The sequence below is a fragment of the Drosophila innubila genome, chromosome X, assembly GCF_004354385.1.
Source record: "Drosophila innubila isolate TH190305 chromosome X, UK_Dinn_1.0, whole genome shotgun sequence".
Classification (NCBI taxonomy): Eukaryota; Metazoa; Arthropoda; class Insecta; order Diptera; family Drosophilidae; genus Drosophila; species Drosophila innubila.
This window is the reverse complement of record NC_047626.1, coordinates 33214160-33240866: the sequence shown is the minus strand read 5'-3', so window position 1 is coordinate 33240866 and position 26707 is coordinate 33214160. Positions and strand designations below refer to the sequence as shown.

Here is a 26707-nt window from a genome sequence, read left to right as displayed (position 1 = left end):
AAGTATATATATTCTTGACCAGGATCAACAGGAGAGTCGATTGAGCCATGTCCGTCCGTGCGTCTGAACGCGTCGATTTCAGAGACCATAAGAGCTAGAGACTTCTAACTTGGTATATGTGGATACCAGAGGCAGATCAAGTTTTGTTTTTATTTTTGGATCGGACCACTATACCTGCCATAGAAACAATACATCGAAAATTAAGTTTTAGCATGAAAACGTTTTTTGTTTGTTGAAATATCCAAACCAAACATAAAGAATGGGGCTTGTAATATACATCCTGAACAAATTTGGTTAAAATCGGTCCACTATATCATATAGCTGCAATAGAGACGCTCAATCGAAAATTAAGTATTAGTATAAAAAAGTTATTTTTGTTTTTGAGATATCTTAACCAAACTGATAAAATATACATTTAACTTATATTTGTACATCCTGATCGAAGTTCGTTTTATTCGGTCAACTATATCATATAGCTGTCATAGGACCGATAAGTAAAAAATCAAGTTTTAGTTTGAAAAAGTTTTTTGTTTTTTAAGACATCCTAACCAAACTTATAGAATATGCATTTAACTTGGTTTTATATATCCTGATCAAAGCTGGTTCTAATCGAACCACTATATCATATAGCTGTCATAGGACCGATCGGTCCAATATTAAGTCTTAGTATGAACAACTTTTTTGATTTACGTGATATCGTAAACGAACTAATAGAATATGTATTTAAGTTAGACTTTTAGATCCTGACCCAAGTTGGTTCTAATCAAACTACTATATCATATAGCTGTCATAGGACCGATCGGGCAAAATCCAAGTCTAAGTATGAAAATTTTTTTTTTTCATAGTAATTACGGGGTCCCCGACAGTATGCTTGTCTGTAGCAGCGCGAGCGAAGCGAGCATGGGGTGGAGCCCCTAGTTTTCTTTATAATTAAAAAAAAATTTTTTATATATGAAAGAAATTCAACAGCTAAATTTATATATTTTACTATTTGCCTGCATTAATGATAAAGTTACAATGTCAAAAGCAAAAGTAATTGCAAAAACTTCTGATATCCCACAAAAAAACCTTTACACGAGGTAAAAGTCTAGTGACGAAAGCAATTTCTAGCCCCAAAATTTCTGATATCCAATTTTGTGACGAACAAAATTCAGTTTAATCTAAAAATTTTAAATAAAAATATAAATTAATAAAAAAAAGCGAAAATTGGCATTGTGCACTGTGAGCAAAAAGGGTGAGCTTCTTTGTACATAAAAATTACTTTTTGCGCAGTGCCGAATGCCAATTTTCGCTTTTTTTTTTATTAATTAATATTTTTATTTAAAATCTTTAGATTAAACTAAACATACTAAAATTTAATAAAAATAGTTAGAGCCGTTTTGTCAGAAATTACCAAAATGTAAGCTAAACAACCTTATTTCCCCTGTTAAATGTTACCTGAGTACTTAAAAAAAAGTTTAAAGTTATGCCTAAAAGCCCTCAAAAACACCTTTCCAATGATATATAGAACATATCTGTAGCTTCTATGGTTTGGAAATTTTAGCGGGATTTAGCGTTTTCCCGCTGAACTAGCGCGAAAAGGAATAAATCCCCATCATTACATCTAAGGTTTTTTAGCGCTTTGATGCAAAAAGACAAACAAGCACTGGAGTAGCATTTATAAGATTTCTATGGTCATATATTGCGCAAATATTGGTCAAAAATCGCGCGAATTTAAAAAAAAAATGTTTGAAGTTTCCATACAATATTGCCTATTTTTGTTGTTGCTTTGCGCAACTTGTTGCTTTACAGCTCGTTTACCAACACTGATTTGGTCACACGGTCACGAGTAGCTTCTTAAACATCTCTATAAACTCCATTCTAGAGGTGTTGGGGAGTGTAAATAGAGGACCGTAGACAAACTTTTTTTTTAATCGCGCGATTTTTGACCAATATTTGCGCAATATATGACCATAAAAATCTCATAAATGCTACTCCAGTGCTCTTCGAACATATTTTGGAATTGGAGCTTGGCCAAAATTTCTAAACTATTATCTTCTTTCATTATATTATTTTTCGATTGAGATTTTTCCAAATAAAACTCACAAAACCATTTTGTACTTGGTAAACTGACCATAAAATGGACAAGTCAAACAAAGCTAGTGTTGGTAAACGGTCCATAGTAGTGACAAATTGAACAAAGCAACAACAAAAATAGGCAATTTTGTATCGAAACTTCAAAGATTAAAAAAAACAACTAGTTGAGTCCCCAAACCAATTTTTTTGGCTCAATTCATGACAAATCGGTCTCTGTATGGGGTTTTTTTTATTTTCGATTCGGAGTTGGCCCAGACTAATAGACTTTTACCAAAAAAAAAATAGTTGAGTCCCCAAACCAATTTCAGTTCCACTGGGATAATACAAAATAAAGAAACAGACGATATCATTATAACTTTAAAAAGTATTCACTTGTTTAAGCCCTAATCTAGCCGTTTTTTCCACTGTGCGCTCATTTGCAATATAATGCTGAATCAACAACACTGTCACTGTCCATGTCACTGTTGTGATTATCGACAATACCGTCATGAACAAAACACACATCTGCACAGGCCGAGAAAGCACATCAATAATGACCAAAAAGGCATGCGCGTATCAAACTTTTTACTTAGTAAATTCAACTTTAACAATAGGTGCTGCTCCTGAGAGCATAGCATGTCGCAACCAAGTAATAGCCAGAAATAATAAAAAACAGGTACATATATACATATTTATATACATATATTGTATATATATAAATATATATATGCACATGATTGTACACACATATATAGTATGAATTAGCCAAGATACTTATAATATTATTAATTAGCATTTGACACAGCAATACACACACATGTACCTTTTATGCGTAATTGTAATTTGCTTCTTTTTTTCCCAAAACGCCAACTGGAATGCAGGGAGGCCATATCTCAGGGAAATCTCGAAGATGGCGGCAGCCGTAGACCAGTATCAAATTAAAAGAGCACACGAGCAAATTAAAATATTTTGCTTTTAATTTCACTTAGTATGACTCTGTTTACTTCATACATTTTATTAGCATATCATGGCACTCTTATTTTCATTGTTGTTGATAGCGATATTAACCTCCAGCTGGTCAACATTAACATTTCAAAGCATTAAGTGATGATCAAAATCACTTCAAACGATTTGTTGGTGTTAACACTTCTAATTAGATAGTATGCACTTTGGTTTCCATAAATATCAATATTTTAATTGCTAAAAACCAAACGCGAAATTGACTAGCGAATGCGTTTCATCTTGAGAACTAGTGATGGAAGTAGTGCTGGGACTCGATTAGATTTTTAATCGATTTTAATTATTATTCGGGCATGTTCCGAATTCCGAAAACGAGTCGAATTGCCGCAAATCAAGTTGATTGCTGTTCCGAATTCCGCAAATTGACAAGAATTGTCGTTTTCAAAACGTGTGTTGAGCGAGCGAAATCAAAAGTAAATGCTACATAAAACATTAAAATAATTCCCTGAAACAATAAACTGATAATTTAAATGACATTGAGCATTTTCAGAATAGTTTAACATCACTACTTCAACTGTTTAAAGTTGAAGTATATTTTAAAAGAATTTGTTTACAAACATCTATTAAATATTGCATACAAAACAAAATTGAGCGGCAATACTAAACCGAGCTGATCTGATTTTCACTTTAATTTTTGTTATCGATACTAGCTCTCGCAATCGAAAGTTGCTAGAGTTACTTCAATTGATAAATAAAATTCGAGCAACGAAATTTTAGTCTATTTTAGCTTCCATGTGCTATATTTAACATGAAATAATAAAATTTAATATTCAAGAATAGTTTTAAATAATTCTATTCGGATTTAAGAGAAAAATTGAAGTTTGAATGTTTCTATTAATGAATTCATGACAACTCTGGTTCATGTCAACATGCACAAGCCAGGCAATCAGCTGGTGACAAAAATGCAAGCAACCAATAACCAAAATTTCCGGCATTTTGCAGATTTAAATTAGCAATTTATATTATTTAAGCAATTTCTATTTCTTCATCACTGCGGACGGTAGTTCGCGCTAGTGACGAAAGCAACACGAAGGGTATGAAAGGCGTTTAGCAATATATACAGCTAATTTGGAAAATTTGACTGTCCGATCAGATTGAGTTATATACTGATCAAAAGGTTTAGTCTTAACTTACAAAATGGCATACTAAAACTTCTTCTAACTCGTCAGGGTCATGAGATACGAGGGTGTAAGTGGGAGGGGAAAAATTGCAATGATTGCAGCTAATGTGAATATTGGGGCCTTTTGGATATATATTTTATTTTTTTTAAATTCTAATTAAAAATACGCGTCGATTGATACCTCGATTACAAAAATTCGATAGCTGGTTCAAAAGATTAAAAAATTAGAAAATTTTAGTGTACTTCTCAAAATGAGATAAATAATTGTTTGTCAAACCGAGCTTGAATTTACTTGTTGAAAAAGTTCAGAATTCGGAACAGGCCTGATTGTATAAGTCGATTTTTTTTTTTTTTAAATCGATATCGTTCTAGTCCATCAGATTTATTACGAATTTGGTTTCGCCGATCACATATGTGTGGTGTAATAGGCTATTACCACGACAGCACATTTTTCACATTCGACGCAATTTTTATCATTCAGACTGAATGTTAACTTCATTTCAGTACAAAATCCGAATGATCATTTTGGCTGTATTCCTGAAACAGATTCGGATTTGGTTTCGTTGCAGATTTGATTTCGCCAATCAGCTGTTCAGAGCTGCTTCATATAAAATGCAAAGCGCTGCCAGGCATAATAAAAAAATAATACGGAAAGTGTTTTAACCCTAAGAGATTTCACGAAATCAGGTCTGAGGCTGATTTCGTTTTGATTTCAATTCGATAATATGTGAGACCATTCATTTCGATAACATAATTTGGCCACACTTGGTGTTTGTTTACATTTTGTTGCGGTTTTAATGTGGCGAATGTTGAAAATTTACGAATTGATTATTAAATTACCATGTATTTAATGCAAAATATAATATAGATGTCCCCGATGGATATGACATTTAAGAAAGGGCTGTGAGAATTGAAGTTAAGACACATAAATAGGTTAAAAAGACGAAATGAAGCTGATAAATCGAATAATTGAAGCTTACGCAATATACACAATTAGTATTATTCTAATTATACTATTCTGTAAGCTAACTATTAACACAAAGTTTAAGAAAAATAGTTTTCACACTTTCGTTTGTCAATTTGTGTTTCCCGCCATTTTGTTTTATTCTCGAAATCAAAATCAAATCAGTGTGCAAAAAGGGTCGTTCCTGAAACTCATTCAGATTTGCGTAAGCCAAATCGAAATCAAGTCCGAATCTGTTTCTGGAATCCCACCATTAAATGTTAAAAATGTTTTGACTGGAATACCACCATTAAATATTAAAAATGTTTTGACATTTGCCTTGGCAAAGTATTTTTTTATCGAACGTCCGATTCTTATCGATAAGCTCGTGGAAAAAAAGTAATTATCACCCTAACCTTAAACGGTATGCAATAAATTTGCGTCAATTTAGAATCAAAATAAATATTAAAATGTTGCTCTTGTCAGCTTTTTATAATTATTGCACAGAAACCGAACAGCTGATTTGTTTTGGGTGAATGGCTATTGTTTTAACAATTTCACATTTGGTCGTGGAAAGCCAAAAATGCCACATTCAAGTGTGAGCAAATGTGGAAAATGTGAGTGGGCGTGGAAATAGCCTATAAGGCTAGGTACTCAGATCGAAAAAATGCTGTTCGATAAATCTTAAATCTAAAAACACAGTAGCGAAATTAGTTAGATACAAATTAATCAGCGGTTTAGCAGGTGCGTCCTGGGACGGATAATAGAGACCTACCAGATCAAGCAGTGGTCAATTTTTCAACGCTGCTCGGGTGACTGTAAACATATTGAGCCGTTCAACCTTATTACGCCTGATCTCAGAGACTATAAGATAAAGAGAAACCAAATTTGGCATACAGACTCCAATTGCGTTTGAGCAGGGCGAGCTTGTTTCAAATTATCGCAACGCGGAAATCGTGAAAAACCACCACACAGATAATACCTTTTTTGTGGTATTTAATATTATCTAATTTTATTATCTATTATCGAACTGAATCGCAGTCAGATCGGACAAGTAGAACGGCTGTTATGGCGAATTACTGTTTTCAAAGTAATACAAGTAATTTCTTTAAATTACTCTTATATATTGAAATAATAAATACTTTGGCCCGTTTACTGGTAAAACTTACTATGGACCTGAAGAAACCGGTCCATAGTACATTTCACAGGGACGAAATGTTTGCCGTTTTCTGCGGCCACTTTCAGTGGTATTGTAGAAGGTGGTGAAAAAATAATTTTGTACGGTTTCACCGATAAGCTTTTTCATTTTGTAAATTTTAATTTCTTCAAGCTAATTTACGTTTTGTAATCAGGCCTGTTCCGAACTCCGAACGTTTTCAAAAACTAAAAACTAAACGAAAAAAACCGTTTTACTATTTGCTGTTCCCAATTCCGATCGAAATGGACTTGTTTTTACTTTACGAACTCGGTTTGTAAATTTATTTTAAATATTTCATGTGAAATATAGCACATAGAAGCTAAATTAGACTAAAATTTCGTTGCTCGAAATTTATTTATCAATTGAAATAACTCTAGCAACTTTCGATTGCAAGAGCTAGTTTCGATAACAAAAAGTAAAGTGAAATTCAGAACACTTCGGTTTAGACATTGCCGCTCGATTTTGTTTTGTATGCAATATTTAATAGATGTTGATAAAAAAATTCTTTTAAAATATACTTCAACTTAAAACAGTTGAAGTAGTGTTTTTTAAAGATTCAAAAAATGTTCAAGGCTATTTAAATTTTCAGTTTATTACAGAATTCGTAAATTACTGTTGAGTTCTATTTTGAGCTAAAAAAATAAAAATAATTTGTGATTTTTATTTTATTTTGATCAAAAATAATGATTATTTTTTATTTTTTTTTTTATCAAAAATAATGATTATCATTGAAAAAAAACTTAAAAACTTAATAATTTAAAAATCATGGCCGATATGCAGAGATTTGAAAATTATAATGATTTTGGTGCAAACAATTTTTTTCTAGGACAATTACAAGTTGCTGTTTTTTTTAATTTAAAAAAAAAAAAATCATTATATACGGTCCCTGCAAAATATACGATTTTTTTCGCTTTGTCTAGTCTCTGGTGAGTAATAGGCTATATTCTTTACAGTCGACTATTGTGTTCGTAACTAGAGTACTGCCAACTATTTTGAGGATAATGTAGCTAATTCTGGCATCCGAAAATAAATTACACCTTAAAGCAAAACTGCATTAAAAAAAAAAATTGGTATCACAAATTTTTACATTTATATATGAAATATTAATCTTATTCGACAAATTTCCCATCGATTTAAATTGTTCATTTCTACTGTACCGATTTTGCTTAGGACATTCCCTAGCAAATCATTATTGTGGCAGAATGTATTTATTTTGTTTTATCTCAATTTTAATTAGCAAGAAATCAACACATAGTAATGACAGTTTGCCGCAAATTTTAAATGGTGATATAAAAGAGTAAAGTTGTGTAGAATCTTTCGGACTAAGATCTATTGAACTTATCCCTAAAGTGAACGAACGAAATAAATCCCTAATTGTAGGTCATTTAGTTCAGTGAATAGATCCCAAAACAATTTGTTCAGTGAATAGATCCCAAAACAAATCGTGCAATGAATAGATCTTATAACAAATCGATCAGCGAATGGATTTCAAAACAGTTCGTTTAATGAATATATCCCAATACATTTAGATGGTTAACTCGAATCCCCTTACATCTCGCTAGAGACACATTGTTGATAATATATATTAAAATTATATAAAAATCAATTTATGGTTTTCATTAAATAAATAGGAAATTCATAACTTGAGGTAGGTACTCACTAAAGTTTGTGAGGAGCAAAAAAAAGTGATATATTTGGTTGCCTAGCGACGCAAACTAGTGTGACCAACGCAATACCAAAAAGTAACCAAATGTTGAGTGGTCATATTGGGGAGTCAGCTTTGGTTTGTTTACATTTTAAAATGCTCCAAACTTTTAAAATAAATAAAAAGAATAGTTTTTAAGACATGCAGAGGGGATTGTTGGCATAATGCCCTAAGCTGAAGGAAAACGTGATGGAGGAACGCAGGCGACGCGCATATTGGGTCAATTTATAAAATTTTTATCGAAATGCTATTTTCATTAGTCATTTTCATTCAAGTCTCCTCTGTTGTAAAAAAGTCCAAACGTTCTCCTTTTATTTGTTTGTGCGTCCACAACAAACAGCTGATATTTATTTAATGGCTGCCCAAATAATGAACACGCCATATATTTTTTCGGTCGACAGAGAAATATCAGCTGTTGCCTATGGTGTTGAAAAACACTGGCAACTATTTTATTTTGCCTTTTGTGAGTACCGCACTAGCGGAACTCAAGCGAGACAATTTATCTCGCCACTGTTTTATTTATATAAAGTTTATCTATAATACGGTTCTTATCTCAAAAAAAAAACGCAAATAGGGGGTGATGTATGTTGTGGCCTAGTCTAATGAACGAACTATATTGGGATTGAGATCTATTCACTGATCGAACGTTATGGGATCTTTTTCCTGAACGAACTGTATGGGATCTATTTACTGAACGAACGAACTGTTTGAGAGACTAGTTCGTTCAACAAAAATTTAACTACTGAACTAAATTGTTCGATTGAAAAACGATGAACAACTCTATAAAAGAGTATCGATACGCACCAAATGCATAGTGTGTTGCTAAAGGTCTGTTTTACCTATCATACATTTCGAGATTAAAATTAGTTCCGGCACACAACATGATTTTTTTTAAACTGAAAACTTTAAAATTTTCATTCAAAATGAACATTTGTTGTTATGCTTTGTGCAACTTATTACTAGTAAGCCGTGTTTACCAACACTTCGTCTTTAATTAGATAGTGTTGGTATTCCTGAAACAGATTCGAATTTGGTTTTGATTTGGCTTAAACAAATCTGAATCAGTTTTAGGAACGACCCTTTTTGCACACTGATATGACTAAGTTTTAACACAAATTGACAAATGAAAGTGTGAAAACTGTATTTCTTAGACCTTTTATTAAAATGTTACTTGCTGAATGGTATAATTAAAATAATATTAAAGGGCGTTTTTTTTTGTAGAGGTTGGTTATTCGAATAGAGATAAAGCTGACATTTTATTGTTCAATCTGGCAACTCTAATGTCATTTATTTTCAGTTTGGTTTGCCATTTTACCATGAACAGGTTGACAAAAAAACAAAATAAAACAAAACAAATATCAAAATGATGAAATTCATGGTTCATGAGTTGTGAATTTCATCATTTTGAAATGTTTTCGACATTAAATCAATAAAGTAATGATGCAGAATTGTAGAAAATTTATTTATTTATAGTTTTTAGCAATATTTTTGGCAATTTCAGCCTTTGAATTGGGTGAAACAAGTAAAGATAAGGAGTGAAAAAGTTTACATATTCACCATTTCTTAAAAATCTAAGCTCAGAGAGAATGGCCACGAAAACCGCTAATGCATGATTAAAGTCTACAATTTCCCCTTAAAAAAAGTTTTCAGTACGTTTTTGAGATATTTTTTAAAGAGCGCCGCTTCCATAGTGAAAGGCTCATACAAAATGAACTCCAAAATGTGTACCTTGTTCTCAAACCTCAATATCTTTTCTCAGGAAGAACGGCCCAAAAAGCGAAAAAAGCAAATTAAAGCTACAAGTTTGAAGAAGCTTTTTCAATTTAATTTAAAGAAAGTTATCAGACAGTTATTTAGAAAATTAATTAATTGTAAATTAACCCCAAAAAGTTCATAAGCAAATCCTATCGGGCTGGAAGCTCCAACGTGAACTGAACTACTATGCAAGAGAAGGCTGGCTTATATGGCTCGGATTATATGCGTATGACTATAGCAGAAAGCTGACTGACAAAGTGGCAGCACTTGTACATAAATATTAAATGTGGCACCGCCTAAAATATCGTTGCTAACTTTTTAAAGCGCGCTACCCCAGATGCACATTTTGGGGAATAAAGGCCATAACTTTACTAACTGGCCTTGCAATATATGCATCCATCCATTCCATCCTCCCTTGCAATAAAGAAATTCCAAACAGAACTTCGCTTTCTTTTGAATATTTTAATAGAAATTAATAGTTTATATCAAAAGCAAATGTTTCTTCGAATTTCAACAACTCCAGGGTTGATAATGAAAACAAAATATTTATTTTTCGCAAGCTACGGACCCACTGATCAAAATGAGCTATAATGAGAATAAGTTCCCTTGTTCATTTCAATGACCCGTTCATTTGAACTTTTCAGTACGAAACGATCCAACTCTACTGTTCATTTAGACTTGATCAGAACGAAAGGGCTCAACTCTACCCAACACTAATTAGCAACCCACCAATTTTTGAAAAGTGACATCTTTGTTTTGCAATCGGTTTTTAATTTAGCTAAATGGATTCTGATAAAAACTCCGTACTCATAGCGGTGCGTGAGGCTCCCATGCGTAAATCATTAATGGAGGGAAACAACCTAAAGGGGAAAAATATAATTAATTATTCAGAGGAGTGTTCCAATGTAAGTACAGTTATAGCCACACTATTTAATATACAGTTAAGTACTAATAATATCAATTAAAAACTCAATAGACACTGATTGTCGATGGGAACGTGTACAGCTTTGATTATGCCTTCAACTCTAGCGTAACACAGTCGGAGATCTACGATGCTATTGTTCATCCGCTGGTGCTTAAGGTATTGTCTGGTTATGATTGCACGGCATTGGCCTACGGACAAACGGGCACTGGCAAGAGCTACTCAATGGGCATGACCGCAGAAGTGAGTTAATTTTAATGAGTGTACATTTACGAATCAACATAAAACTAACGATATTTTCCTAATATAGCCAATGACAGAGGATCATTTGGGTGTAGTTCCACGTTGCCTCAATGATATATTGAAGCAATTATCGGAACTCAAGCAGCAAAAAGAGAACGATACTCCTCCCACATTGGTGTCGGCTTCATTCATAGAGATATACAATGAAAAGGCTTACGATCTTCTCGCGCTTAATGCGGATCAACCTATAGCATCTCGAAGCCAGCGGCGATTTTCTAGCAGTGTCTATATGCCCCTGAGGAACCAAATGGATTTGCAACAGATACTCAAGTTGGGCATAAAAAATCGACATGTACGACCCACCAGCATGAACGGGAACAGCTCCCGCTCCCATGCCATTGTAACCATACACGTGATCAAGGGAAATAGTCATGCCCGCCTCAACATTGTCGATTTGGCTGGCTCAGAAGGTGTTCGTCGTACTGGTAACGAAGGCTTAGCCCGTGCCGAGGGCGTCTGCATTAATAAGGGACTGTTGTGCATAAATAAGGTGCTGCTGTCAATGTCCGCTGGCTACTCGATGATACCCTATCGAGACAGTATCCTTACAACTGTACTTCAAGGTAAGATACTTATAAATATGTATGTTACTCTTTTAGGAGTATAAAATAGTCTGCAACAGTGTCCGATCAGATCGAGTTATATACCGATCAAAAGGTTCAGTCCTAACTTACAAAATGGCATACTAAAACTTTTTCTAATTCACCTGGGTCATGAGATACGGGTGTGTAAGTAGGAGGAGAACAATTTAAATGATTGCAGCTAATGGGGCTGTTAGGGCTTTTTGGTAAAATTTTGTATTTATTAAAAATTCTAATTAACAATACGCGTCGATTGATACCTCGATCACCCAAATCCGATAACTGGTTCAAAAGATAAATAAATTTGAAAATTTTAGTGGACTTCTCAAAATGCAATTGCACAAACTTTTGATGTTCCACAAGAAAACCTCTACATGAGGTAAAAGTCTAGTGACGAAAGCAATTTCTAGGCCCAAAATTTCTGATCCAATTTTGTGATGATCAAAATTCAGTTTAATCTAAAAATTTTAAATTAAAATATAAATTAATAAAAAAAAAGCGAAAATTGGCATTCGGCACTGCGCAAAAAGTAATTTTTATGTACAAAGAAGCTCACCCTTTTTGCTCACAGTGCATAATGCAAATTTTCGTTTTTTATTTCTTAATTTATATTATTATTTAAAATTGAATTTTGTTCGTCTTAAAATTGGATATCAGAAATTTTGGGGCTAGAAATTGCTTTCGTCACTAGACTTTTACCTCGCGTAGAGTTTTTTAGTGAGTTCATAACATAATGCAAAAGAAAACTTTTATGACTCTTCACCTTTGTTTTTATGAAGTTCTGGGCAGAACTAATGCATTTAGTAGAGTCTGAGTCGAGCACTGTATGTATTTTGCTATTGTAAAGTGGTCTAAAATTATCATTCAGAGAATATTATGAATATGTAAGCATATACGTCCTGCAAGGACGTGTGACGAAAGCAGCACGAAGGGTGCGAAAGGCGACTAGCAATATATACAGCTAATATTGAAAACTGCTGCGAACGATCAGATCGAGTTATATACCGATCGAAAAGTTAAGTCCTAACTAACAAAATGTCATAGAGGTGGGAGGGCATACTTTAAATGATTGCAGCTAATGGGGCCTTTTGGTAAAACTTGCTATTTTTTTTATTATTTATTTGTATTAAGAATACGCGATGTTTGATACCTCCATCATCAAAATCCGACAACTAGTTCAAAAGATAATTAAATTTGATATTTTTAGTGGACTTCTCAAAATTAAATGCAAAATTTGTTGTTTGTTTGTCTGTTTGTATCAAAGCGCTAAAAAGTTTAGATTTGACGATGGGAACTTATTCCTTTTTGAAAATATAGAAATGTTTCAACTACGACTAGCTAGCTGAAAAACTAGCTAGCTTAGCGGCAAATCGCTACATCACGCTAAAATTGAAACCCCAACAGTTTTCAAACCATAGAAGCTAATTTACATATACGTGTATGTACTATATATCGTAAGGAAAGGTATGTTTGAGGGATTTAAGGCGTACCTGTTAACCTTTCTAAAGTACTCAGGTAAAATTTTCCAGGTGAAATAGGGTTTTTATACCCTGAGCCCATTGAAAATGGGCAAAAAAGGGTATAATGTGTTTGGCAGAATGTATGTAACAGGCAGAAGGAGGGGTGGCAGAACCCATAAAGTATATATATTCTTGATCAGGATCAACAGCCGAGTCGATCTAGCCCTACCCGTCTGTCTATTCGTCTGTCTGTCTGTCTGTTTGAACGCGTCGATCTCAGATACTATAAGTGCTAGAGACTTCAAATTTGGAGTGCAGGTTTGTGAATACCATACGCAGGTCAAGTTTGTTTCCAATTTTTGATGCCACGCCCCCTTCGCCCACAAATTGCACAAAATGATTTACAGGCGCAATTTTTGACATAGCACTCCCTAACTGAACAATCGGTTGAGAAGTATGCGTATTAAACGACGTTCACGTTTGTATGCAAGGCGCGCACAAAGACATAACGAATTAGTACCCATTTTCTTTTGGGTACCAAATAAGAATCAAGCGATAAGCAAAAATATTATCGATATCATGTAATGAAAATGATAATGTATAATTTATGTATATACAAATATACAATTTGATTAAAATATAATTGTGTTAATATATAAATATGTATTTTTGCATGGCAAAAATCAGCAGAAGCTGATAGCTATGTATGAAATTGCATGAGAGAAATAGCGATCATTTTGCAGCACTGCAAAGCTGCAAAATAATAATTTTAATTTATAATTTTTTTTGATTCCTTACACATTTATATAATAAGTATCTGCTTATTATCGTTGTAAAAAAAAGCTTAGCATTTTCCGCTTTAAGAATCTCATAAAATTAGACATTGCCTTTTATTTCAAATTTCGCGCGCACTGCAGCAGCCTTTGGCAGGCTTGAATTTGTTGCGTAAGTGGGAGAGAGAGAGAAAAAATGGGTGCTGCCAGATTGCAGGCTGAGCAAAGTTGTAGTTTGTGGCTACTCTTGACACACGCTACATCGATTAAGCGATTACGATTACGACGATTTACCAATTTATCAATTTCTAATTAATTTTAAATAAGTTTATTATATTAAAGTTTATTATATTAAACTTATTTAAAATTAATTAGAAATTGATAAATTGGTAAATCGCAAGTCGTAATCGTAATCGAGTGATGTATTAGTTCAGTGAGGCATTAATAACGTAGTCTGCAGTGATAAGCACAGTGACTTCAGAAAACCGAAAGTTGCTCATAGTTTCTCGTGTGTAATTTTTGATACCCTGAGCCCATTGAAAATGGGCAACAATCAACTTTTATAAAAGAGTACATGGGTTCAGGGTATCCTACTGTCGAGCGTGCTCGACTGTAGCCGCACCTCACCGCGAGCGAAGCGAGCCGGGGGTAGGCGAGCTTACATTTCGGCGATTTTTGACAAAGCGGATTAAACGATTTTAATTTATTTTCAATTTGTTGTAATACTCGTTTTTTGGTATTTGATATATAACTTTTGGCTGATGTTTTTGGATGATATTACCTATTAACTGAATATACACATGTTTTTGGTGGGTCAAAAATCATGTTTTAGTACGAAAAACTTTTTTGTTTTTGAGATATGGCCAAATTGGGTTTGAATCGGTTTACCATATCCAGCGCCGTTCCGACGAAAAGTTGCTCCCGGGGCAAAGATTTTGTCGGCGCCCCCTTCACCCCCTACAATTTTTTTTAGCAACACATTTTTTAAGCAAATAAACAAAACAAAGATAATTCCTTCAAAAACATATTAAATTGACAACTCCAGTGTCAAAAATATTTACTACAATTAATTAAATGTTACTACAATAAAAATTTATAACATGATAATTAGCTAGTTAGCAGTTTGAACACTTTTATCTCCGAGACTATTCGAGTTAGAGGAACCAAATTGGGTGACAATACTCTTAGGATGTTTACCTATCGGAAGTTAATTTTAAAATTTGACCAGGACCACGTCAGCCCTTGTTTTTTTTAGTTAAATCAAATATTTGAGACTTCTTTGACTTTTAAAGTGCTGAGTCGTTGCCATTTTATCCGCATATTGTCTGCATTTAAGAATACCATCCTGAATACATACTTTAAAAAAACATAATAAAATTAAGAATTTTAAACTTTAATTTTATAATGGTTTGTTTTTTCTTAAATTGTAAAATTGATTTAAGGTCCCCCAAATTGAGGTAATTAATTGTTAGCTTTTATGAAAGCAAAATCATAAATTACTTTACCCATATTTGGAGATATTCGATTGATAGCAAACGGAGACTGCTTAGTCTCTCTTGTCCAATTGATGATCGTAAGTGGTTCAAATTTATTTGAAGTTTGCTAAATAAACGATGTACTAGTGCTGATGTGATGTGAAGGATGTGATGTGAAGGTTGTGATGTGAATCGCTTAAAAATCGTTGTCAAATTCATTGTATGCTTTTCAAGTTCACTGTCCAATTTGGATTTAGTGTTAAAGTCCTGTTTATAAATTCAAATCATCAGAAACAATAAAAAGTGCTTCAAATCTCAATTTTAGTTGCTAAATGATGGGGTCGATTGATTCTAAAAATGGATTCGAAATGTAGCAGTTTCTGGTATGTTTTTGCTATCATCTGCAGCCACATATAAAAATTGTTTTCGCACTTTTCGTTTTCTGATTTATTTGTTTTCAGGCTCAACCCCTCAAATTTTTTCTAAGTTCAAACTCATTTTGAAATATCGGCGCCCCTAATATCTTAGCGCCCGGGGCGATTGCCCCCCCCCTCGAAACGGCGCTGACCATGTCATATAGCTGCCATAGGAGCGGTCGTTCGAAAATCAATCAGTCGAAAATTTAATACCTCAAACCGTCGGCGTGCCGACCGTCTTCTAAATGCCTGAGCACAGGGTATCCTGCTTTGATGTTATTGTGAATTGATTTTTAAATTTTAAGAAAGCATATAAACTTTTTTTTAATAAACTTTTTTTTAAAGTATCAATGTCAGAAGCATATGCAATTCAAAAATTTTTGATATCTTTCAAACAAAAAACCCCTTTACGGGATAAAAGTCTAGTGTAAATTTGTACCTCGTAAAGACGTTTTTTTTTCCAAGATTGAGCGATACGATGATTTTGGAAATAATCCACTTGAATTTAAAAATATTTGCATTTACTTTTTATTTTACAAATTGCAGAATAATTTCTATTTCTAAAATAATTTTCTTAAAATTATTTTTTTTTATTTATTTTATGTTTGCATGTCTATATTACAAATTCGTGTTTACTTATTGACTTTATTCTTTTTCATGTTGATAACGCGTTACTGTAGCTTATTATCAATATCAATATCCAGAATAATTGTATATAAACACAAGTAACAAAATGCAATACAACAAAAAAAGGTAATGTTTCATTTTCTGTTTGCAGAATCTTTGAATGCAAATGCTTATCTAACACTGCTGGCCTGTGTTAGTCCGCATTCATCTGATCTGTCGGAAACCAATTCCACATTGCGCTTTGCCACAAGTGCGAAGCGTGTAAAGCTTACCCCACAACTGAGCCAGCAATTGCAGAAGCTACAGCATCAAGTGGTAAATAAAGGAAAACTAAATATAGTCATAATGCAAAAAGGACATAATGTTATTGGCAGGATCAAGAATGCCTGCATCATTCAAATTTGTGTAGCGACGTTCTTATATCAGTTTACTAATGACCTGCAGGTCGGATACATCTTTGCATTGACGGGACTCCACTCCTTGTAGAGCAGCGGTGGGCAAGAAATTTGCAATCGTAAGCACTAGAGCAACATCTACAACAAACACGACTTCTGAAGTCATAAATTAAAGCAAAATGAACACATTTATGACTGTGCGTCGCGACGAAAAATCTGTGTAGTTGTTGTTGGTTTTAACGAACTACACTAAGAGAAGATCTAATAAATTTTATTTCAAGTCGACACTTATTATGTGGTAAAAATCAAAACCAACTTTACTTTTTCACACAGTGTACAATCAATCGAGCGTGGCCGACTGTTTACTTGTTTTTAATACATTTGCCCCATATGATAAAAAACTGTTTTTTTTTCTATGGTGTAGCTTTTATGCCCTGTTCCCATTAAAATGGACGAAAAAGGGAATAATGTATTTGGCAGAAAAATATGTATAAACAGGCAGAAGGAAGAAGATCCCATAAAGTATAAACTTATATATTCTTGATCAGGATAAACAGCCGAGTCGATTTAGCCCGTCCGTCTCTTTGAACGCGTCGATCTCAGAAACTATAGGAGCTAGAGACTTCGAACTTGGTATGGTATGATACCGTACGACGGTCAAGTTTGTTTTTATTTTGTGATTGGATCCCTGTATTATATGGTGCCATAAAAACGATAGATCGAAAATGAATTTTTAGTATAAAAAACTTTTTTGTTTATTGAAATATCGTAAACGCATCCAGTTGGTCCAATAGACTGCAGTAGTATTCCGCTGTTATTGTTTTACCACTTTGCAAGTAGTCAATCAAAATCTTTCCCATCGCATTCCAGAAAACTGAAGCCATAACCTTTTTTGATGATTTTAACCACATTGGTTGCATCGGAGCCGAAACACCGGCTTCAGTCCACTCTGAAGTTTGTTGTCGTAGTGCTGGACCATAGTGGTAATCCCAAGTCTTATCCAAAGTATCAAATCGACGCACAAAATCAGTTTTATTCTTCTGGAAAAGATCCAAATGCTGTTGAGACAATTGCATTGGATTGCGTTTTTGATCCGAATTTAGGAAATGCGGCACCCGGCATCTTGCCATCAGCTTTCTTAACGCTAATTCGTTCTTCAATATATGAAACACCCGTTCCTTCGAAATGTGCACAGCCTCTTCTATTTGTATCAGTGTTAATCGTCTGTCTGCTATAACCATATCATACACAGCATCAATCATTTCATGGCTAGTTGCAGTTTTTGGCCGTCCAGAAACTCTCAGGTCCATCTATGAACAGTCGAAAACAAAGGACTTTTCAACTATAGGTTGATTTTCAAAACCGAGTCCAGTCGAGTTCACCAAATTTGACTTTTGTTTTTGATTCTGTGAATATTCAAGAAGAGGTTAAATAAAACTAGATGGACGGAGCTACAGTCGAGCATTCTCGACTGTCGGAGATGGTATTTACTATGAAAAAGCTAAGACTGCTAAAAATTCAAAAATATTCTGCTCACTTGACGCCCTTGCAGAGCGCTGTATTACATTTTCGACTACTTGTTTCATGGCAGCTATATGATATAGTAAACCGATTTGAACTGGTAAGGATGTTTAAAACAGATTTCAAAACATATTCTGTCAGTTTGTTTACGATATCTCATAAAACAACAAGTTCCTGCATCGGTCCTATGGCAGTGCATGCAAATCTGTACTTGAACCTTGTCGCGTTGTTAGTCGCTACGTCAGAACTAGTATGTAAGCACGCTTGCCAATCCATAAGTAACAACACTCACGCGTTTGCTTAAGAACTGTTATCGTTTATTGATTTGTATGGGGTTTTATAGGTTATTTTATGTACTAAAGGACAGAGATCACTATTGTGTTATAGTATTCTTTACTCTTTTCTTCTCATTGAGTTATTGAGTCTTCTGTGACGAAGTTATTTCTCATCTATTATGTATTCAGTTATATTAATGTATTCCTTGTTTATCTATTTCTGAGCGCCAGGATCGCTTCCCATGTGGTAATCCAACGCCTTGGTGACCTTTTCAAGTAGTTTGCCGCACATCTGGCAGCGCATTCCGAGGGTTGCTTAAATACCATGTTCATTTATGAACAGGCAGCTATATGAAATAGGGGTCCGATTTAAACCAACTTCGGTAAGGATGTATAAGACTAACTTAAATTCATATTCTATAAGTTTGGTTATCATATCTCATAAAACAAAAAAGTTGTTCATACTAAGACATGATTTTCGACCGCTTGTTCCAATGGGCGCTATATAATATAGTGATCCGATCGAAAAAAGAAACAAGCTTGATCTGCCTGCAATATAGAGGAATCTACATACCATGTTTGGCGTCACTAGCTTTTAAATTGCTCTTATAATTTGGATATGAAATTTTGTATGTCAATTTGTAGGCGGTAAAGGGGGCGTGCCCGAATTCTGAAACAAACTTGATCTGCTTGCAATATAGAGGAACCTAAATACCAAGTTTGGTGTCTCTAGCTCTTATAGTCTCTGCGATCTAGGTGTTCATACAGACAGACGGACATTGCTATATCGACTTGGCTATTGATGCTGATCAAGAATATATGTACTTTATAGGGTCTGCCACGCCTCCTTCTGCCTGTTACGCACATATTTGTTAAAACACACCCAATAGACCCCTGTACTTTTTTTAAGTACGGGGTCTAAAAAGGGTGGAAAATGCAAGAAAGAATATTACTCAGCATTGCTGGATAGTGTGAATTACGAAATCAAGAATAAACGCTCGCATATAGCAAAGAAAAAGATTCTTTTTCATCAAGACAATGCACCATCTCACAAAGCCGCTTTAACGTTGAAAAAAATAAACGATTGGAACTGGGAATTGCTTTCTCATACTCAATATTCCCCAGATCTGGCCCCCAGTGACTACTACCTGTTTTCAAACTTGAAAATATTGCTCCAGGGAAAAAAACTTTAGTCCAATGAAGAAGTTGAATGGGAAACTGAATCCTATTTTGAGGGACTTTCTTCCGACCATTACAAAAAAGGCATCGAAATGTTAAAAGACCGTTGCACTAAGTGTATTAAGCTAGACGGAGACTATATTGAAAAAAAAAATGTTTTTTCATTGTCGGTCCGGGGATTTTTTGAATATGGGTAAGCAATCAACTATATACGTGTGAAATTTGTATAAGAATACTTCTTTGTGAAAAAGTCCTCGATGGACCGCGAAATATTTTTTTATAGCAATTTAACAGATTCCCATTCTTTCTGTTTCGTATATGAAAATGTTTATTAAATGTATTGAATGATTGTCTGCACCAAACTTCTTGGCGCGCTTTTTTTTTATTGTGGTATCCCCAAAAAGCCTACTCTACATGTATGCTCAAGATCGTTGTCAAAGATTGTGCCTTAGTGTGTACATTGTCGTCAACTGGATCCTGCGCGATGAATAACGTGTAAAAATCGCCGCGATTTTTATATAAAAACTTGTTTTAGCTGCGGCGATCTTCATACATCAGTTACCTCTGTGAAATGAACTTCCTTGTTTACCAAGTTATATGCATTTATTACAACGACAGCCAAAAACTTTATCAGTAATTCTCAGATTCCTATTTTTTGTTTCAGCGTTCAAGTCATAACGCTACCCAAAAGAAGTCAACAAATGCCACTCAAGAGAAAATAAGACGTGTGCTGCCAAGTTCAACTGCCATAAAACGTCCACTGGTCCTGCGCTCCCATGGATCCGTCAGCAATAGCTTATGTACACCCGACAAGCATAGTGTGGGTACTAATACACTGCAGCGTTATAACTCTGATATTGGTTTGACTCCCAAGGCCAAGGAGTGGTAAGAGTCGTTTAGTACGTGTCATTTACTTTGGCCCTAATTAATTGTATAACTCCTGTGACAGTGCCCGAATCTTATTAAATCTGCCAGTAGAGCCGAAAGCAATCCTTAACCCAGAATATAAGCAAAAGGTGGCCACAACATGCTTGTCGCCTGTGCCGGAGCAGGATAACTGTAGTCTACGTCTTGCAGAAATGGAGACACATTTCAATACACCAACTGTGTACGATTATATGGAACTTAAAATAAAGTACAATGCGCTAAAACAGCGAACTCTCGAGCAAGGAAAACAAAAACAGGAAATTGAAACAGATGTAGAACACGAGCCTCAGGAGTTACATCAATCCCTGCTTAGTTACAGTCAGTTTAATTCGGAACTATGCTCCATAGCCGAAGAGAATGATCAAGCAAGCGCTGTGTGCTGCAAGTTATTTAGCAGTATTTCGAGCAGCTCTGTCAGAGGCACTACCCCAGTAGATGTAAGTGGTATTTGCGCATTGCCATCATTATCCACGCCGCTAGATGAAGACAAGCAAATTTCACCGACAAGTCGACGTAGCTCAAAGCGCTTGACGTGTAGACAGCTTAATGTTCAGATGCAGCCGAAACTACGTCGCAGTATACGTATTGCCTCTCAAGCGGAGCCGAGTGAATTACCATCTGAGCCCTTAGTCAAGAGGAAAAACGGCAGCAATACTACAAACACTATCAGCAAACTTAGTCTTAGTGCCTCGCAGCCCGCACGCTTGAGCAAACATCGTGCCACCTTATTAGAGTTGCTAAATAATGGCGGAGTCAAGGAATTGCAGGCACTACCATACATTGGACCAAAGACCGCTTTAATGCTCGTCATGCAACGGTATATGTTTGACTTCTAACTGTTTTACAATCACTTAATTTCCAATTATTTTTAGCTCACTGTTTGGTCAATTTAAAAACTGGAGGCAGGTGCAAGAATTACCAATTTGGAAAGGCAATTCTTGGTTGCGCTTTGCCAACGCCAATTGTATACTTCCCTACGCGAAATAATAATTTATTGTTCTTAAATTAAGTATTTTGAAAATGCAATATGTGAACAATATGTGAGCTTAAGCTTAAGCTAATGTCTGACTAACCAAAAAAAAAATATATATAGAAATGAAATAGCCTAAGGTTATGCGTTAAGTCTGACTTACCTAGAACTAAGACAAAAATTAAATGTAGTAGTATAACGAGCCTTGAGTACTATGCTTTTATGACTACTAAGCTCACAAACCAATTTTGGCGGCATAAATTCTATAAATGTAGAAGGGTATGTTTGACACTCCAAAGATTTGACACTCTTGCAGAGCCCTGTGTTAAATTTTCGATTAATCAATCCTATGACAGCTATATTAATATAGTTGTCTGATATAGGCCAAGTTTGGTCAGGGTGTACAATAGGGTGGAGTGAATTTCACGTTTTTTTTTTATTTTCGAAAATGCTGTATCATCAATGGATTATACGATATCAAAGCAGTATATGTAAAAAAATTAATTTTTTTGGAGGTTATCTTGAGGTGGCGCATCGACGATCAATTTTGAAAAGTCAGTAAAACACTCAAAAAATCCTACAAAACTGTGATTTAACCCCTAAAGATAATGGTTTAAAAATCAAATATTATTTTTCTTAGTTAGCCCCAACTTTTTGCTTTCTAAAACCATATCAACTGTTAAGATCAGTGGAAAAACATCGGACTTACAGATTTTTTAAGAATACCTAAATTAGTAAAAAAAAAAAACGTTACATTTGAGGTGGATACGTTCTTTTGGAATGTGTGCAATGTATGAAGAAGGCATGTTATTTTGACAACTGTGTGAATATAATTTTTAAGGTTAATTAATTTTATAATATGGTTGTGAAAATATTGTGAAATGGCCTGGCACTATAGTAGGTGCAAATACCTGTCATAAAATTGAGGAGTATGAGTACCTATCAAAAAATAAAATTGAACTATATTGATCATTAAAAAGTTCAGCGTGAAACTATAGATTTATGATCGCGGCCTCCAACACATTACGAATGAGCTTCCCAAAATCAGGCACTTGCTTAGCAAGATAATGTTGCTAAGATCTTAAGTCAAGCAGAATTTTTTTATTTTTTTGAAGTATTTGGAATTCAGATCTGTGTTGAAGAGTACATTTATGTGAACTTTTTAATTCTAAGGTCCCCCATTTTTTCTTGTAAGGACTTGTATTCCATAATTTTATAACCGGTACCGGTACCTACTACTACTAAAGTGCCAGGTCGTTTCCCAACCTTTTCAAAACCATTTAATATTAACCAACCTAAAAAATTCATTCAAACAATTGGTAAAAATAACATGCCTTCTTCATACATTGCATACATTCCAAAAGAACGTGTCCGCCTCAAATGTAACGTATTTTTACTAATTTTGGTATTCTTAAAAAATCTGTAAGTTCGATGTTTTTCCACCGATCTTAACAGTTGATATGGTTTTAGAAAGCAAGCAGTTAGGGCTAACTAATAAATATAACATTTAATTTATAAATCATTATCTTTTGGGGTTAAATCACAGTTATGTCGGATTTCTTGAGTTTCCAACAGATTTCTCAAAATTGATCGTCGATGCGCCACCTCAGGATGACCTCCAAAAAAATTGATTTTTTTTCTTACAGATATTGCTTTTATATCGGGTCATCCATTGATGATACAGCTTTTTCGAAAATAAAAAAACGTGAAATTCACTTCACCCTAGTGTACAAGTCAACAAAATATGCATATTTGTTAGATTATTTGAAATAAGAGATGGGCGCGGGCTTTTTATTGCGGTCAAGCCCGAGATACAAACATAATTTAAGAGGCTGATCTTACCCGGCTCGCAAAACTAAAGTAGAGAAAAATGCTAGCCCCGGTTCTGCGTCAGAAATCTCTGTTAGCCGTTTCTCAAATTTATCAATTCATTCTCCAAGTTGCAGAATGTCTTCGCATACGTCTACAAGTTTATACATCGGATTCGTTGCGTTGGTCTGTCAAATGCGTACACCATGAAACCCAGCTGTTGATACGTTCAATTCAAGTGGCTAGCTTTTGGGATGACTACAAGATTTTAAAAGGCGGGAAGCCTTTAAAACTGTCGAGCTCAATGGCATTTTTATACCCATTTATCGACTCAAAGGGGCTACTGCGTATTGGTGGACGGCTGAGAAACTCGACTATATATTATTCAGCCCAGCATCCAATAATATTGCCTCGTCAGCACCCTACGACTAGAGCAATAATAATATATTTTCATTATAGAAATCTACATGCAGGACCACGCGCCCTGCTTGAGGCAATTCGGCTCCAGTATTGGCCTATTTGTGGCCGTACAACTGTATCCAGCGCTGTGGCCAAATGCACGATATGCTTTAGAGCCAAGCCTCGATTGGCAGAGTACGTTATGGCACACCTGCCGGCTGTTCGGCTGGACACATCATGTCCATTCATGGTCCCCGACATTGACTACTGTGGACCGTTCTACCATGCTACATTAGTTTCTTCATCTGCTTCGCTACGAAGGCGGTGCACCTAGAGATTGTAAGGGATCTTTCCACGTCAGCATTTCTAAGCGCACTGAAGCGATTTATTCTAACGCGTGGTCGCCCTGCAAAAATTTGGTCTAACAACGCCACCAATTTTGTCGGCGCGAAAAATGAATTGGCTGAGCTAAGACGAGTGTTCCTGAGTGATAAACATGAGCAAGCTGTCCATGATTTCTGCTTGGTCGATTTAATTAGATGGTGTTTTATCCCACCACGCTCACCTCACTTTGGAGGATTATGGGAGGCCGCTGTGAAAACCGCGAAGCATAATTTCTACCACACTGTTGGCCCAAGTATCCTGGACTTCGATGCGTTGTGGACTCTGGTCTGCCACAACACGGCGATAATTAACTCTAGACCTTTGCTTCCTATTTCAGAAAATCCAGGCGACCTTGCCGTTTTGACGCCCGCTCACTTCCTGGGAACTGCCTCGTCGAACCTGATTTAAAACACCTCAGCTTCAACAGACTGGATCGCTGGCAGCGGGTCACCTACCTCCAGCAGGTGTTCTGGGCACGTTGACGCGAAGATTATTTGACACTTCTCCAGCAGCGCTCCAAGTGGCATACACCCAGTCCAGCGCTCGTCGTAAGCGACGTTGTTCTCGTCAAGGATGAGAGCATGCCGCCATTGAAGTGACCATTGGCAAGAGTGGCTGAGCTGATTCCTGGAGCAGATGGTATTGTCAGAGTCACTGTGTTACAGATGGCAACAGCAGCTTACATCGCAAAAAAAAAAGGAACACCCTGTACTTAACATTTCGTCATTTACATTTTTCGTCTCTTTTTGCCTTCTGCATAAGTCTTGTACTCTGCTCGTCTAACAGGCAGTGCAAAACTAACTCTCGTATTGTTCGCTACATCATCGTCTGTAAAATTATTAACTGCCCTGCGCGGTTAATAAACACTAAATTCGAGATTTGCGAGTATTATTATTCGTTATCGTACTCAACTGCCTTAAGCATAAATAATAGTCACAAAAAATATTGTGACTTTCACAACACCTTTCCTACGACATATAGGACATATCTGTAGCTTCTATAGCGTAAAAGTTGTCAATTTTTTTTTGCCGCTAAACTAGCTGGTTTTTAAAAAAGTCGTAGAACAAACATTTTTAGATTTTCGAAGATTAATAAATCCTCATCATCAAATCTACAAACAAACAAACAAACTTTGCATTTCATTTTGAGAAGTCCACTTTTGAACTAGTTGTCGTATTTGGGTGATCGAGGTTTCAATCGGCGCGTATTTTTGATACGAATTTTTTAAAATATAAAAAATTTTACCAGAAGGCCCCAACGGCTTCATTAATGAATCATTGAAATTTTGCCCTTCCCACTTACACCACCTTATCTCATGAACCAAATGAGTTAGCAAAAGTTTTAGTATGACATTTTGTTAGTTAGGACTAAGCCAGCGTTGGGCACGAAATTTGCAACCGGGAGCACTACAAAAACATCTACAACAAACAAAACTTCTGAAGTCATAAATTAAAGCAAAATGAACACATTTATGACTCTGTGCGTCGCGCCGAAAAATCTGTGTGGTTGTTGTTGGTTTTGACAAACCAAAACAATTATACGCTAAAAGAAGTTCTAATTAATTTTATTTGCAAGTCGAAATCTTATTATATGGTAAAATCAAAACGCATCAAAACGCATCAAAACCAACTCTACTTTTTCACACAGTGTACAAGACGCTGCTGAAGTCATAAATCATAGAAAAATGAACACTTTTATGACCGTACGCGTCGCAGCCGAAACTCGAGCGTTTGCTGTGTGTTTGTTGTTTACTTTTATTGGGGGGTCATAAATGATTTGCGCGCAGCGTCAAAAGTTGTTGTTGTAGTCGGAGCGCTGGGAGCAGCGAGAGCAAGGGCTTGCCCACCGGTGGACTAAACCTTAGGTCTTAACCTTTTTCCATATTAGTGGTATATATTGCTAGTCGCCTTTCGCAGCCTTCATGTTGCTTTCGTCACTAGTGCGGACTGCTGTCCGCAGTGATCTCTAAGAGCAGCCTAAAAGTTGGTGTTCCTGAAACCATGCCACCAATATAACGAAGTTAAAAACAGCTGTTTTCAAAAGCAATTCCTTTAACAATCTCAAGATATTTTAGATGTGTGATTTACTTTGGAAAAAAAATTCGAGCACAAAAAATAGCAGAACAATTAATACAAACTTACACCCCCTTGTCTCATGATCCAGGTGAGTTACCAATGTCTTATTATGCCATTTTGTTAGTTGAGACTATACGTTTCGATCGGTATATAACTCGGACAGCCTTAGTAAATTTTCAGCAAGGAAAATATAAAAAGTTGTTCTTACTAAATGTTAATTTTGACCGATCGTTCGATCGGCACTGCGCAAAGAAGCTATTTTTAGGTTAAAAGAATGTAATTATTATAACAAAATATTAATTATAATTATAATTTGTATATAATTTATATATTAAATTGAATATCGTTTGTCAAAAAATTGGATATCAGAAATATTGGGGCATCTAGACTTTCGTTACTAGACTTCGAACTCGTGAAGAG

At 35.2% G+C, this 26707-nt stretch overlaps 2 protein-coding genes across 8 annotated transcripts in view; one reads left to right on the top strand and one right to left on the bottom strand.

The window, feature by feature from the left end:
* LOC117794282 (rapamycin-insensitive companion of mTOR) overlaps nt 1-3311 on the bottom strand; it is a 28309-nt gene extending 24998 nt beyond the window's left edge. For 2 of the 3 annotated variants that reach the window (XM_034634881.1, XM_034634890.1), the window contains exon 1: nt 2879-3303. In XM_034634881.1, coding sequence (XP_034490772.1) covers nt 2879-2945 — 67 coding nt within the window. In that variant the 5' untranslated portion in view covers nt 2946-3303. Of the gene's footprint in view, nt 1-2878 lie in introns of all 3 variants that reach the window. The other variant, XM_034634898.1, reaches the window with a different exon arrangement.
* LOC117794300 (kinesin-like protein Nod) overlaps nt 1-21823 on the top strand; it is a 31415-nt gene extending 9592 nt beyond the window's left edge. Inside the window, exons 1-7 of one of the 5 annotated variants that reach the window (XM_034634909.1) lie at nt 10488-10701; nt 10773-10961; nt 11029-11584; nt 16505-16668; nt 20388-20608; nt 20673-21467; nt 21523-21823. In XM_034634909.1, coding sequence (XP_034490800.1) covers nt 10579-10701; nt 10773-10961; nt 11029-11584; nt 16505-16668; nt 20388-20608; nt 20673-21467; nt 21523-21637 — 2163 coding nt within the window. In that variant the 5' untranslated portion in view covers nt 10488-10578 and the 3' untranslated portion in view covers nt 21638-21823. Of the gene's footprint in view, nt 1-10487; nt 10702-10772; nt 10962-11028; nt 11585-16504; nt 16669-18839; nt 18928-20367; nt 20609-20672; nt 21468-21522 lie in introns of those variants that run through there. The other 4 variants (XM_034634932.1, XM_034634942.1, XM_034634925.1 and 1 more) reach the window with 4 other exon arrangements.
* Nucleotides 21824-26707: the final 4884 nt, after the last annotated feature.